General features: G+C 37.6%; 1 protein-coding gene across 2 annotated transcripts in view; it reads right to left on the bottom strand.

The window, feature by feature from the left end:
- Positions 1 to 15,046, bottom strand: part of HSD17B12 (hydroxysteroid 17-beta dehydrogenase 12) — a 224,916-nt gene that overhangs the window by 170,827 nt on the left and 39,043 nt on the right. Inside the window, exons 3-4 of one of the 2 annotated variants that reach the window (XM_030560001.1) lie at positions 7,364 to 7,414; positions 3,587 to 3,652 (exon numbers count right to left, since the gene is read on the bottom strand). In XM_030560001.1, the coding sequence (XP_030415861.1) occupies positions 3,587 to 3,596 (10 nt within the window). In that variant the 5' untranslated portion in view covers positions 3,597 to 3,652; positions 7,364 to 7,414. Of the gene's footprint in view, positions 1 to 3,586; positions 4,002 to 7,363; positions 7,415 to 15,046 lie in introns of those variants that run through there. The other variant, XM_030560000.1, reaches the window with a different exon arrangement.

Below are 15,046 nucleotides of genomic sequence, written 5' to 3' on the forward strand. Positions count from 1 at the left end.
AGAGCCGAGGGTCAGAACTGGATTACTAGGAACCAGGGAAGGCAGGAACAGGGTTGGTTCTGAGGCAGGAGCAAGGCTAGGACAGGACTAGAACAAGAGTGGATGAAGGGCTGGTTCCGGACTGGAGATGAGGAGTAAAGCAGGAGCAGGGCTTGACAAGAGACTGCAGGGAGGCAGAGAGTCCGTGGGCATGTGCATTGAGCAGTCAGCCAGCTACTGCAGCTGCTGAGCTTAAGAAGTGACCTGCTGGCTTCCTCAGCCAAATCAGGCAAGGTGGTCCATCAGGCAGCCTAGCTGACTCACTGGGATGTCAGGAGTCCTGAGCAGGTGCAGCTGTAGGGCCTTACTCCTGACATGTTCCATCAAGTTTCTGTAATGCCAACTATAGCTATATCCTCATTTCACAGCAGGCCCTCAAGTTCACCCATCTTAGTATTTAGACTCCTAGCATTTGTATACAAGCACTTAGTTCAAATTTGTCCATATTTAGTTGTCTGCTTTCATGTGATGTAATTGAATGGGACTTTTTTATTTAACTGTTTTTCTTCAGTTCCTACCTCTAATTTGTCGACTTCTATCACTTCCTCTTTACTAGGATATAGAGCATCCGCTTTGTAATAAATCTTCCCCTAACTGATGTCTCTGTCCAAGCCGTCTAAAAAACAGCAGCAGAACAAAAGTCCTCAGTAACATCCCAAGTGAGCTGGTTGTACATCTCCTTAAAGGACACAATTGTTCTTGCACTAAATGCATCTTTTCATTTATATTACTCCTTAAACACTTCTCCCATGAACTCTTCCAATAATAACTCATCCAGGAAAGAAAGTCATCACAGTGTGAGTGGACTTTTTAAAGGATCAGCTAGTGCACAAGGTTTCCAAACTGTATTGTCTGTCCACTTTAATATATAAACTCATTGGAGCTGGGAGCATCTTTTCCACTCTTTCAGCACAGTGCAGAACATACCAATGATGGTGATGCTCAGTAGATAATAAATATTATTTAACTATTCCTCTTCTGGTAAGGCCCACAAAGAGAGAAGAAATTCAAGTAATGAGAGGGAAAAATAAAAATACTGTAATAGAAGAATCTCAAGATGTGTCTATAACAAACCTACATATTCATATATTATTTTAACTATTTTCTTTCCTACTGCCTTCCTCCACATAGCAATCTCCATTGCTTGCTGCTCCCATTCTTTGTCACCTGTCCAAAATTAGATTATAAACGCCTCAGGCACAGGATGTGTTCTATTTGTTCTGCTGAGTGCCCAGTACATTCTTAGCATTATTGAATTAATCAGGAACTGAAATCCAGAAGCACTAATTTCCAGATTGTAGAACTGACCAACTGTGGTTCCTATTAGCAATTCATATTAAGGGTGCTAGCTGATATGTCAGAATATTGTTCAAGCATTTTCCTTCTCTCTGATGCTGTGCAATTCTTGTCATACTTTTGAACTTATTGATTCCATTTCTAAACTCTTCTTCAGTAGTTTAACTCAAGGGTAGAAAGAACATATGTATCCAGGTCTATATCACCTGGGGTAGGTAGAGTGGGTGTTTGGATGTTTGTCTCTTTTGTGCATTCAACAATTCTTTTTCCAAGTAAACTGAGACATTTCCTCCTACACATTAACTCCTATTTCCTGTTTCCTTGTTATCTGTGCACTGCCTATTAGACTCGGGCCTGTATAATTTAGGGATTGTACTTAGACTGATGGTTATTGTCTTTTTATGTATTACAAATTCTGATACAAATGTGAGAATGCTTGCAGTCCCAAGAGAGCTCACAGTCTCCCAGCCCAGAACTACATTTGCAATAGAAAGTCAACATATTAGGAAATATTTATCTTTTCAGTTTTACCTTGAGAAACCAATTTTTCCCGGGCAACTAACAGATTCAACAAATGAACACATTATGTTTTCTCTTGCAATTCATGGATGCATGTGAAACATATATAAAAAGAGAAAAAAAATACCTAAAATGAGACAAAACTGTCCAAAACCTGTGAGGTGCTGGGTACTGTCAGCTCTCATTGCAGTCAGTTACAGTTAAGGGTGCTCAATACCATACAGGATCAGACCCTTAAAATGCAAGAAAATGATACTTAAAAGTCCACTGCATACTAACGTATTATACACACCAACTTTATTCCTTCCTTTGTATATAGTACACATGGATCCAGGCCAGATGACAGGTCCCAATCCCCTTAAAAAATGGGGAAGTTCATATCTAGATCTGACCTTTGCAGTTTGGGCCAATAACTAACATCAGTAAAATGAGTGTGTAATATCTGGATATTTCTTCACTTTTTTTTCCCCTCAGGGGAAATGCCTCATAGTCAGAAATAAAGTCCCAGAATTGCGGCAATAGCTTTATGTTCTCTAAAATACAGTTTCTCCCTTCACATATTTTCCACACTACAGTCCCAATTTCTTCTCTCCACACTAAAAATACTTTCTAACTCTATAGTACAACAATCCTCCTGTGAGTTACAAGCATTAGATCCAATAATCTGATTGATTTCTTGGGGTTTGTGTTTTGATTTTGACATAGAGCAGGGGTTCTCAAACTGAGGGTCAGGACCCCTCAGGGGGTCACGAGGTTATTACATGGGTGGTCGCAAGCTGTCAGTCTCTGACCCAAACCTTGCTTTGCCTCCAGCATTTATAATGGTGTTAAATATACAAAAAAATGTTTTTCATTTATAAGGGGGGGTCACACACAGAGGCTCGCTGTGTGAAAGGAGTCACCAGTATAAAAGAGTTTGCGAACCACTGACATGGAGCCTACAAAATAGGTGGACATGTTTACAGTGATGCACAGGAAAGCAGTGCCGGAAAGCCATGTGAATGAGCAGTGTCAAAGGACTGTCCGGTGATACACATAGAGGAGGCATAAGTGCACTGAGAAGTGCATGAGAGACAATGCATTGATGGGTAGTAATGCAGGAATAAGCAGTGAACTCATTAAGATTATACCCAGTGAACATCAAACAACCCCCTAAAGTTCCTGGGGCTGCTGCTTGTAACCAGCTTCACATTCTCTATCGCCCTAGTGCCTCTGGGGCCACAGTTCAGGCCAAACCTATTATTCACTATTATCCCAAATCCCCAGGGCCATTGTCCAGACCAAGCCCCACATTCTCCATTACCCTGAGGCCAGATGAAGGCCCATATTTCCTTACAAACAGCAACTTACTGTTTTGAATATAACCCTCACGCTTGTTACCACCGGCAGCACCCATTTTTGTGGTGCTAACGTTTGAATGGCGCTTGTTGACAAGGACACATTGCACACAGATTAAAAAAAAAAAAACCATTGTTGCTACAAAGGTGTTTATTAGCAGGATAAAAGTTACAAAGCAAGGCTGCGAACAGCACCAGTGTTTTCACCCTCCCCCCAGACAGGCAGACATTACAGAGAAAGAGAAGCCCCACTAGAGAGCAGGAACAGTCAATCACTTCACCGACAGATACAGCAAAAAGACACAGAAAGCAGGTGAGCGAGCACCACAGAGCAGCTAACCTAACCGAATCCTCCTAGCAAACGTGACAAAAGCCAAAGCAAAAACACAACTGACCTGAGTGCATGTAAAGCAAGCCAGGAATACTGCACCAGGCCTGCTGCAGCAATGCCGAGGTTCTGCCTAGAAGAGAGAGAAAATAAAATAAAAAAAACATAATAAACAGCAAGAGAGATCCCCAGTCAGCAGAGATTTTAACAAGCCCATGATAGCCAGGCAGCATTTTGTCAGCAAGGCAACAACCGGCCGGATGATTGCATTTACAGCAACACAGGAGAGCGAGAGAGATCTAAAAAGCTCTTTTCCCTTCTTCAGAATTTCCACCGTGACTTGATCAATTGCATCTTTTCCTTGTTCACGTCTAACTGGCACAAATGATCCCACATTTGTGCTGTTTACTGCATTTGGCTAGGGGAAATAAGGCTTTTGCCAGAGATAAAGACCTCCACTACCTCCCTACAATCGGCCATTACAGGAAGAAGCAAAGGAGAGTTTTACGACAGCTCCCAGCATTCTTACTGCCTACAATTCCCATACTGCACACGCTCAACTCCACTGTTAACCCTTTTGTTACACTCAGACAACTTTGTGCCACCAAAGCTACAGTCTATTTCCTATACTTTCCTCCTCTACCACAATGTATAAACAGCAGCTAACATATGATACAATAACAACAAACATTATGTTAGCTTTCTCCACTCTAACACATACACATGACAGGAATCCTTGATCATTTTAGTGGAAAAGGCTATTTTAAAATTCTTCAGAACAATAACAGATCTGCAAATGCAGTCACCAAATGTTTATTATGAATTGCACATTCAAGTTCAGTCTTTTTCTAACTAGCTAATTTTCTTGCAGATTTCTACATTTCTGCAGTACAGAGTTGCTGGTCACTATTCTTATTTATTTTGCCTTTTCTCTGTAACTTAGAAAAAGCAGATGAAAGATCTACTCCTACCTAAATGCATTTGTCTACATTTCAAAAGACAAATTCTAATAGACACATTAACAGAAAAAATCCTTACAACCCAAAAAGCCTTTTGCGACAAAGCTAGCAAGAGATACTGTATTTTTCCACAATGAAACTGATGGGAAACTCAGTCACACTGTCATGTTTCTTTCTGTCTTTTTCTCTGTCTCTATATATTACATATATGCATTCAAGATATGTATCACTAACACTTGTAGCAGTTGTTCAGCTCCTTCTATTTTAAAATGAGCAACAAACTATGTGTATACAAATCATCTATTGAAAATTGAAAAATAAACCACAATACTAGAATCGGTTAATAAATAACTAATTTAAGGGGAGGGGGAAGATGTTCATTCATGTAATAGATCCTTACAACAAGAATTCCTGGATTTTAATTAAAATAAGTGTTTTTTTTAAAAATCCCTGTTTACTTTCTCTAAATATGGCTTATTTGAAATATTGTTTAAAAAGAACATTGTACAGCAAATGCAAGTCAAATGGTTCTAATTTGTAGTGCTACAAACTGTAACATGCTCAGACGTGTAACTGCCTGACAGACTACACAGAAATCTGGTTTATGCTTCAACATCTGAAACAAATGCAAATATCTAAAAGCATTCTGCTACTTCTCCAAAATTAAAATACCAGGTAAAACATACTGACTGCCAGATTTTTTCACACAAACACTTCACTTTCAAAAATGAATCACTACAAATTTATTATTTATTTTAAACCATAAACAATACAGATGAAAGAAGCATATGGACGTTTTCTTTTCTTTTCTTTAAAAACCATCAATAACAAACACACATGGACTCTCTTAAAAAGTTTGATTTCAAATATCTTCTTTCAAACATAAATCAGTGTATCAGCGAACAGCTTTAACCAAGAAAAACACAACAGGAAAAGCATTTCTCCATGATACTCTTTTCCAAACACATGCTTGTGTTTTTAAAGACAATTCACATCCACACCACTCCAAATGGCATAAATACAACTATTTAGAATTTATTCCTCACTATGGCAATTTTTAGTTTGGTATATTTTTCAATTTTTTCATGGAAAACACAATCAATTAACAGCTATCTTTGCGTAGCTACACTGTTACTTCTTTTTGCACATTTTCTGTCTTTTACCTGACCGTAAGCATTTTATAAGCATTCTACATATATACATTAAAGTAATGAGAAGGATAACATGCTACAAGAAAGGCTCAAAAACAAACTTGAAGTGTAAATGACCTTCTCCTATATTCCAGACGTACCTACAAAATCCCTGCTCACTGGTATGGGATCATGTGTTCCATAATTAGGTTGGCCTTTTCATATTTTGTACTCTTTTAACCTCCCAAATTTATAGATTTTAAAAATTGGCATGTTAAAAGGGCTTTATTTCAGGATTTCAATTAAAATAGTGTTATGCTTTGTCATATTACCATAATCCCTCTTTTAAAATCACTTAGAATTTCAGTATAACCTAATTAAGTAATTTTAAGTAAGTCTTAACCCAAATACATATATCTAATAAAAATGTGTTCTGCAAACAGGGAAAATGGACTCCTGAAAGGGATTCCTCAGGTATGAAGAAAGATATTAAAACATTTGTCTCCCCACAAACATTGAAATATTAACTATTTTACAGTACCTAAGCTTAAATCCCTAAATATTGATAATAAAACAAATTTTATCAGAGGCCGAGCATACTATTTCATCACACTGTATTTATTTATTTATTTATTTTACATTAAGCAGCATCCTTTCTTTTTCCCTTACAGAGACAGAGGAAAGCTGGGGAAAGAAAAAATGCTGCAAAACCCTAACTACCTATATCAATGTATTATTTGTTTCAAAACTCTTGTAAGAACAATTTCTACTGCTTTCAGATATTGTATGTTTTACCAATGACGATATTTTTGTTTGGATTTTGCTTTTTAAAGGCTTCAGAATAACACAATGGATTTTATAGATTTCTAATCATTTTAAATCTTTTTTTTAATGCCACAAACTCCCAATTTTGATAAATGAAATATACTGTATTCATGTCTCTGAATTATCAGAGTGGAATAAATTGTCCAAAATAGAAAGATCAAGTGAACTATTGCAATACAATAGAACGTCTAACATATTAACACAACTCCTCTCCCTGATATTAATGTTATATGATATGATTATCAAAACCAGAAAATAGTTCATGGATATAGAGTCCTCCCTTATACGGAGGCTTTCTTATTGACAAATTCGGCCTCAAAGAGCCGCTTTTACCCAAAATCATCCTGTCTAGCGCTTTATGTTACTCACAAACTCCTGGTTAAATTTTATTAGCGGGGCTGCTTTTAAGACAAAGTTCTTTCCTTCCAGTTAACCTAAATAGACTATTTTTAAATGTTTAGCACATCAAATGTATTCATCAATATAGGAAAATTACAGAGTTTTGGGAAGAACTAATTTTTAAATCTTTTTTCTAACCTAACCACAAAAGAAGAATGCATCTTTCACCAGGAATTTATTTTGTATTCTAATGTGATCTGGGCTTGAACACACACAGTTTTAAAGTATTAAGCCATCTTCTTATAACCGTATATTATTCACACGCTTTTACAAGGAAATCCAGTACAATGCTACCTTCCTTGCTGCTTTTGTGTAACTGATCAGATATCTGAAGAACATCATATTAATTTGTCTGCCCCCGCCCCACACACAACAAAAATATTTGGATTTCTATGAAATGTCACTCGTAAACTGAAAAATCAGAAAGGCCAGAGGGTCAGGTATTATTTAACCCTCACAGAAATGCTATTTTTTCTCTATGTAAAAACCCATCAGTAACAAGCAGTACCTTACATGAGAACTGGTGCTCACCTCCCTTGGCTGGTCTTCATTCTGTCCAGAACAGCAGCTTTTCCACATTCCCTACAGAATAAGAGAGAACAGGGTGAAATTAATGGGTGTCCAGCCCCTTTTGGGATAGTCAATAAAATTCATTCAAGTTATTCGGCCTTCATGAGGCCTCATATCTCTTGGCCTGAAAAGCATTTTTAAAGCCATGATTACATTTTAATTAAGGCCGTGAAAGAATGGTTCTGATAAGTCTGACGTAAATTTTAAATACTATCTGCATACCTGTGCAAGAGAAGTTCCACAACTCCTGAACCTATTTAGTCCTGTGTGGAGGTCTGTACATTTCTGCATGCAGCACTTAATCTGCATTGTTAACTTAACATATCACACCATCTCTTTATCTTAAGAAAGAAAAATGCTATTTATTTTAAATGCATTTCAAAATAATATTTGCAACTAGTGATTTCTTTGTAGAGATGGAGGTGTGGGATATTTCCTTCCACTGCAATCTCTCCTTTCCCTGTTTTAACCCTTGAACAACTTCCCAGACAGGTGCAGTATTATTCCCCTTTCCTTTATCTGTTTTTCTGTGATTTGCATTAATATATTACAATGTACAATTTTTCCTAGCCTATAGCTTTGAGACGTTTGTATACCTCTCTCACCTGCGAGGAAGTTCGCAACTAAAATCACCAGTTATGCACTATTTTCAAGCTTAATTTTTATTTTTATTTTCATTTAACATTTAAAAACAAACAGGAAAGGAAAAATATTTAAGCCTGTGTGTATGAAGTCTACAGTGCACTAAAGGTTCTCAAATGTCCTAGTTTCAGGATATCATTTTACAAATCTAAGTAAGTCACAATTTAAAATCAAATAAACATAGGATGTAAGATTTGCAGCCAGACTTAATTTTTTTAAATCACTTCTTCCATCTTTCAATGCTTTATTATCTCTCAGCCTATGTCAGTGACTGTCTTTTCATTTACATTTTCCTTTCCCATACGTCAAGGATCTTGAAAGACCGATATGCTTTACTTCATAGATATTGGCCAACGCAAACTAAGGAAACATTTCAAACAAATGTTAGCAAACCTAAACCATTTTCTCCCCTGCCACACACACCTTTTCCCCCCTCCGCATTTGATATTTGACCACTTTTCTGTACATATGTCTCCATCTAATCCTATTAGGCCAAACAGGAAGATATGAGTGTCTCTCCTCCATTTGCTATAGTATCTCTCATTTTTGGTTTTGACAGATAAAATGCCCTCTACCACTTACTTCACATGTTATTGTCAAGGTAAATATTTTTCTTCTCTAACTACCTGTTGATTATAAGAACCCATATCTTTCTGGCACAAGGTAAATCCTTTCCTGATCTAGTATTTCCTCTTACCATGGTTCTGATTTGAATGGCTGGGGAGTCCGTGGTGCAAGGCAGGAAAGGGAAAAAGGGGTGACATCAGGAGATGCGTTAAGAACATACAATATGGTTATTAACATATTAATATGTAATATTAACATCACAGACAATATAGTGTTCATTACTGAACCTAATGTTTTAAAGAGATAGTATCCACAAACAACTACTGTTGGGAAGACAGGGAGGGGAGGAATATGTTACGGGATCACTAGTTACACTTTTAAAATTACTAAAAGCAAAGGGGATTTTAAAAATCTGATTTTCTTTTCACCATTACCTGCTTAAGATTTACTTGTTTAGCATTTTAAATATCTGGGAGTGTGAAAGTAGCCTGTTTGGTTTCACTTTAGCTGCTAGTCAGTTTCACTTTTTTGAACTGGCATAAAGTTTTAATTTTGGGGGTTCAACAATACTGCAGGGGAATGTTTCAATTTTAAAATGAGTCAATTCCATTTTAATGTGAACAAAATATTGCAAAAACATTTCCATCCATAACATAGGACATTAGGAAAACATAACTTTAGGGGCTAAAAGTAATCAACTGCATCCCTGGGAAGTGATGTTTTGGCTTTCACATATCATACTTCAACCTCTGATCTGCACCTTTGCCCAAATAATTCAACAGGAATTGTGCCATAATCTTCACTGGCAGCAGCATCAGGTCTCTGCAACTATTATATGCAGCAAAATAATTCCACATGCAAACTAATCATCTGCTCATAAAACTTAATGCTCAGCTGAACTTATTTTCCTTTTCAAAACATGAGAGTTCCTATATTTCCCTTTTCATGCATTTTTAACTGTTAAATGCCCCCCTGACATTGCCTGTGTGAAATCAGAGCAAGTCAATCCCCCATGGTTTGTGATGGGGGAAAACATTACATCTCACTTCTACCAACTATCAATAGCTACTTTTTGTGCTTGCGCCAGCCACGTTATATGTGACTGTCCAACAGATATAGAAACTTTATTATCTTTCACTAGGATGTTGTTTCCCTAAATCTCCCAAATCATATACATAATCCTCATTGCTTCAGAATCAATCTCAATCTTTTCAGAAACTGAGATTACCAAATGCAGAAAAAACATTGTTTTTTATTTATATTTTCAAAATATATCTTTCTTTCCTTTTTGCTGGTTGTTCCTCTCTTTTTATGGTGTAGGCCCCAAAAACACATTGGTAAACACACATATGTATATATATATCTATGCAAGTGCACACACACAATGAAAATTCAATGAAAATCTTCCCTCAGCTACCTAAACCGTGCAATTTATATCTGTGTAGATATAGGGGTTGCTGTACCACACTGAGACTTAATGGAAAAGATTCAGGTTCTTATAGGTACCATACAGCATATACCTATTCATGCTTCCTTTTGACAAAGCCAATGTCCCACAAGCATATTCAGAGGTTGTCATTAGCCAGTTACGTTAATTATCATCCTATTTGCACACCTAATGCTTATAAAAGCTTCAGTATGCATCCCCTGTGAGAGGATCTGAATCTGGGTTTTATTTATTACATTATTTACATTTCCTAATATTAAAGATGCATGAAAATGGAGAATTATATTTTGAACACCCTCCTCCCCCAGCTCACAGACACTCTCTATTTGTATTAGAGCAGACACAGGTACAACACTCTATTGGCTCTTATTATCTCCTCACACATCAAGAGATGAACAGCTTCCCCACATTGCTTTTTCCCCCTGCATTCTCCCCCATTTCCCCAGTCAGATATTTTGTGCATTTTAGGTCATAATTCAGCAAAGTATGTAAGCATGTGCCTAACTTTAAGCATGTAAGTTGACCCATTGATTTCAATGAGATTACTCGTGTGTTTAAAGTTAGCTACATGCTAACTTGGTAAATCTGCCTTGCAATGGAACAGAATTATAATGAACTGAGATCAAGTGAAAGGGTTTTTAATGAACCATAATCAAAGTACCAAATTATTTCACATCGCAACATGCACACTGCAATTCTGAGTATATTCACATGCCTCTTATACAATGAAATTCAGCTTTTGTAGAGGCCCTGTTCAAGGTTTATCCATCCTATAAGTCCTACTTAAACCCTCAAAATTGTGTAAAAGTGGAACTTTAGTGATGCCAAGGCCTTGTGCTGGCCTTCTGCACCTTGCACATCTAGTGGTGAATTTCACCCACTGTGATGTTGTTCTGTAAAGAAGACTTTGTTATGAGAAAGTTCCATTGTGTTTACAGTTGGCAGCAGAGTCCCTGAATTTTGTTAAGTTACTGTATACACAATAAAACTTGTTTTAAACAACCACTCAAGAAAACCAGCAATTATCAGTCACCTAGCTGTGAGTCTAACAGACAGGCAAATGATTACAGGAAAATGCATGAGGATACTAAAATGGTTGCTTAAAACAAAGCATTTAATATCTTAGATTTGCTTCTGACTGCAACTTTTACAGTACTACTAGACATTAATTTTCTGTCTGGCACATTCTATCCTGTGTTTTACCAGCTGGCTCTTTTTATATCAATATATAATATAAATATTTATATTAAATTAAGTAATTTGATAATTTTAAGCTCAATGAACATTCCTTACTTTCACATATTAAAAATAGAGGCTTCGTAACAACTCACATCAACGAACTAATCCATTCTAAATGTCATTTGTGGGGGGTGGTAGGAGAGGTTATGAACACGGCCTTCCCCCTTTAAAACATATTTTATATTTCTACAAACTCCTAAAAGTAAGTAGCAGAGAACACTTTTTAAGGTGGCTTGCATTGCTATATCAGAGGCCTCATGAGGACTTTGGAATATGGACCTGGATAAGGTCTCCTCAAGGTTGCAAATGCTCTGAAATAGTCTCCTGGCCGCTGCTCCAACAGTGTGAGAGGTTAGCACACTTGGGGCTGGCCCTCCAGCACTTCCTCCCCAAGAATAGTACTCCTGACTTATTTTTTTGTAAGGTGTCATGCACATTTCTGGTGCTGTATCATAAAGAGATAAATAACAATAATAGTAATTGCTATCCCCATTATATAGGTAGGGTAACTGGGGCACAGGGACGTGGAGAAGTCAAACAGCTAGTGTGGTAGAATTGGGAATACAATCTGGGTTTGTTGATGCCCAGCTTCACGTTTGAATACACCATAAATATACAAGAAGCTGTGCTCTCTTGGCTGGGATTCAAAGGGAGCACCTCTTGTACCTTAAGCAAGGATCACATCCCCAGCCCAATGGCCAAATGCATTTAATACATAATGACAAGCACAACAGTGGGAGATTATAAATATAGGTTCCTTGCTCATGTGTAAGGGGAGGTAGCAACTCAGATCACTACAGGGGTCTCTACTATCTCTTGAAGCTCAGTGCCAACATCCTACCCTACTGCCTATTCTGAGATATATGCACGGGAACTGAGACATGCGCAGTTGACATACAACATACTGAATACATACATGCACTAGTGGCTAAGATTCTCCTCCAGTAGGTCAGCCCCTAATGCAAGCAACCACTGTAAAATAACCCATAAGATTTCCAGTGCAATCTTGTTTAACCTTTACTTAAAGACAAGCCTCTACTAAGCAACCAAGATATGTTAATCTCTTGGGTAGGTAGCTAAGACAATTTTCATTGTAAAAATAAAATGGTTGTTCAGACATTGTAACACTATTTCTTTAAAGTAAACACACCAGCATGGAGGCTTCTTTCACACTGAAGTCTTTTTAAAATTTTCCCTCCCAGAACAGTTTCACTCTAAATGGAAAGCGACTATAACCAGAACTATTGGTGAGAGAGACAAACTTTCGAGCTTACCTGGAGCTCTTCTTCAGATCTGGGAGCTAGTTTCCCAGAAGAATTCTGTGTAACTCGAAAGCGTGTCTCTCTCACTAACAGAAGTTTGTCCAATAAAATATATTACCTCATCCACCTTGTCTCCCTAATATCCTGGGACCAACACGGCTACAACAACACTGCATATAACCAGAACTGTCATTACATTGAAATGAAATTATGTAGGACTTTCACCACGTCCAAATTCAGTAGAAATGGGTTTCAGCCTATTCTAAAAATATCATGTTACTAGCTAATTCATGACCTGGCAGTAATTTTTAAATCCGCTAGCCAAATGGACAGTACTGTCATTCATAAACAACATTCAAAGCCTTAAAAAGAAAGGAATACCTCAAGTGCTTCCTGGTTATGGTAGAAGAACCAAATGACTAGGGCACATGGGTAGCTGCTCTATGCCACCACATCAGGCAAGAAAAAAGGTCAACTTATTGCCTAAGTGACAGCTGCTATGGTTGACTTGATCAATTATCAGAGCACCATTTAATAATTAGGCCTCCCGTGCATATAACCATTAATTTCACAACTAAAATTCATAGTACAAATGCATCAACTCTTCAAAATGAGCTATAAATGGGAGAACAGGAAGGAGTTGTTCTAAGCTCATCTTATCTAGAAGACGTGTTCAATATGTCTTACAATCATGCAGACTCCCATCATCTCAAAATATGTCGCAACATTTATTTTTGCTTGTAAGGGGTCATTTGATGAGCTTGCCCAATTCCTCTCTACCTTCTAGTTTCATACAGCCTCCAGCTTCACCCATGATTATAAGTCCCATGTTCATGCAGAGGTTAGTTACAACTACCAGAAAAAAGTCTAACTTTTTAATGTTGCTATCTACTGGCTGCCATAAAAAGCTCTACTGATCCTCTGCATTTCAGGGGAGCTAATATGTCATTCTTCAACACGTGAACCCGAGAGAAATTTAATTTAGTTATTTCTTATTTTTATTAGCCCTTCACTGTGGCATCTGGGACAATAGCATAAATTAAACTCACACATTAATTTAAACTGCCCACAACAGACAACACAAAACATCCCCTTTCCTTTACCAGGACAAATGAGTATAGTAAATATCCCAGCATTGGTACCTAGTCAAAAAATACTTGATCATAAAGATATGTCTTGTACCACCCTGAAGGTCAGTACCATTGGAGTATGGTGGAGCATTAAAACAAGTTGTTTCCATATCTGCGAGTACCACACCCCAAACACCTTGTATTTGGTCCACAAGAGTGGGCACATTTATGGATTGCTAACAGAAGTGCTTCAGTTAAACTCAGCCATATCAGGAGAGAGGCGGTCCATACTCAAACCACACAGCCTCTTTCCTGGATTGTAAAGTCTTACTGTTCCCAACCACTACAAGCACTCTGATCTTGTCATCACTGATGGGCCTTTAGAGAGCACAGTGATATGCATGGCATGAAAACTTAAGCAGAATGGGACAGAATACAATAGAATCTGGTGATGATAAAATGAAATGCTCCATTTCCACAGAAATGCCCGGTGTGACTCTGGGTTTTTTCCACAGAAATTAAATAGGGTTCTATAGAAACTACTCTAAAAATCTTATAGAATTTTACAGAGAATTAGGTCCTTTCTACAGAATTTTTAAGTCATCCTAAACAATTTAATGGAGATCGGATCTCTGCTATAGAATTTTATGTGCTAATTAAAAAATTCCATAGAAAGGTTATCATTATTCATCAGATTCCATAGGACTTTCCCCCATAACTGTGTAATAGGTTAACTGCCCATGTGTAGCTCTCACTGAAGTAAATGGGAGTCACTCGAGCATCTGAGAAGAAAATTCAGCCCTGACTTCTGGTGCCACCCCACTGATGAACTTCATCTGCATCAGCTGCAAGTGATAGTTCTGGGCCTACACATTTATCTCACTATAACACAATGAAAATGGGCATGGCCATCTTCAATGTGTCAGTTAAAGGCAACCCATTTTGTACTGTGTCTGTCTTCCTCCCGCTGTTAGTGTTATAACTGCTTTTGTCCTCCGTAGTTCAGGAAGGAGCACAGCTATCTATCACGGAAGGTCAAACCATGTGGAAGTGGTTTCTCCTCATTCAACTTGAAGAATTCCAGATCAGCTCAATAATTTTTATTATATAAATAAGCACAATATAAATATCTTTAATGTGCACAGAGCAACACAAAGGGAGGTTTTATGTTCGACATTCTGATTTGGGGCTACATACTGCCCTCCTTAAATTATGCCCAGATGCACAGCAATATTGTCCTCACTGCCTTATTGCTGGCTGAGTTTGTGGGGTCTTACATTCAACTTGATGGGATTTCTCTGTTTGTCTGTCTATCTGTTAGGCAATAATTTTTGAATGCCGTATCTGATAAATTCCAAAATTTCGGTGGACACTGTAGGCATCAACAGGCAGAACCTTATTGATTTTGGTTAAATTT

Source organism: Gopherus evgoodei, chromosome 4, assembly GCF_007399415.2.
Source record: "Gopherus evgoodei ecotype Sinaloan lineage chromosome 4, rGopEvg1_v1.p, whole genome shotgun sequence".
NCBI classification, from domain to species: domain Eukaryota; kingdom Metazoa; phylum Chordata; order Testudines; family Testudinidae; genus Gopherus; species Gopherus evgoodei.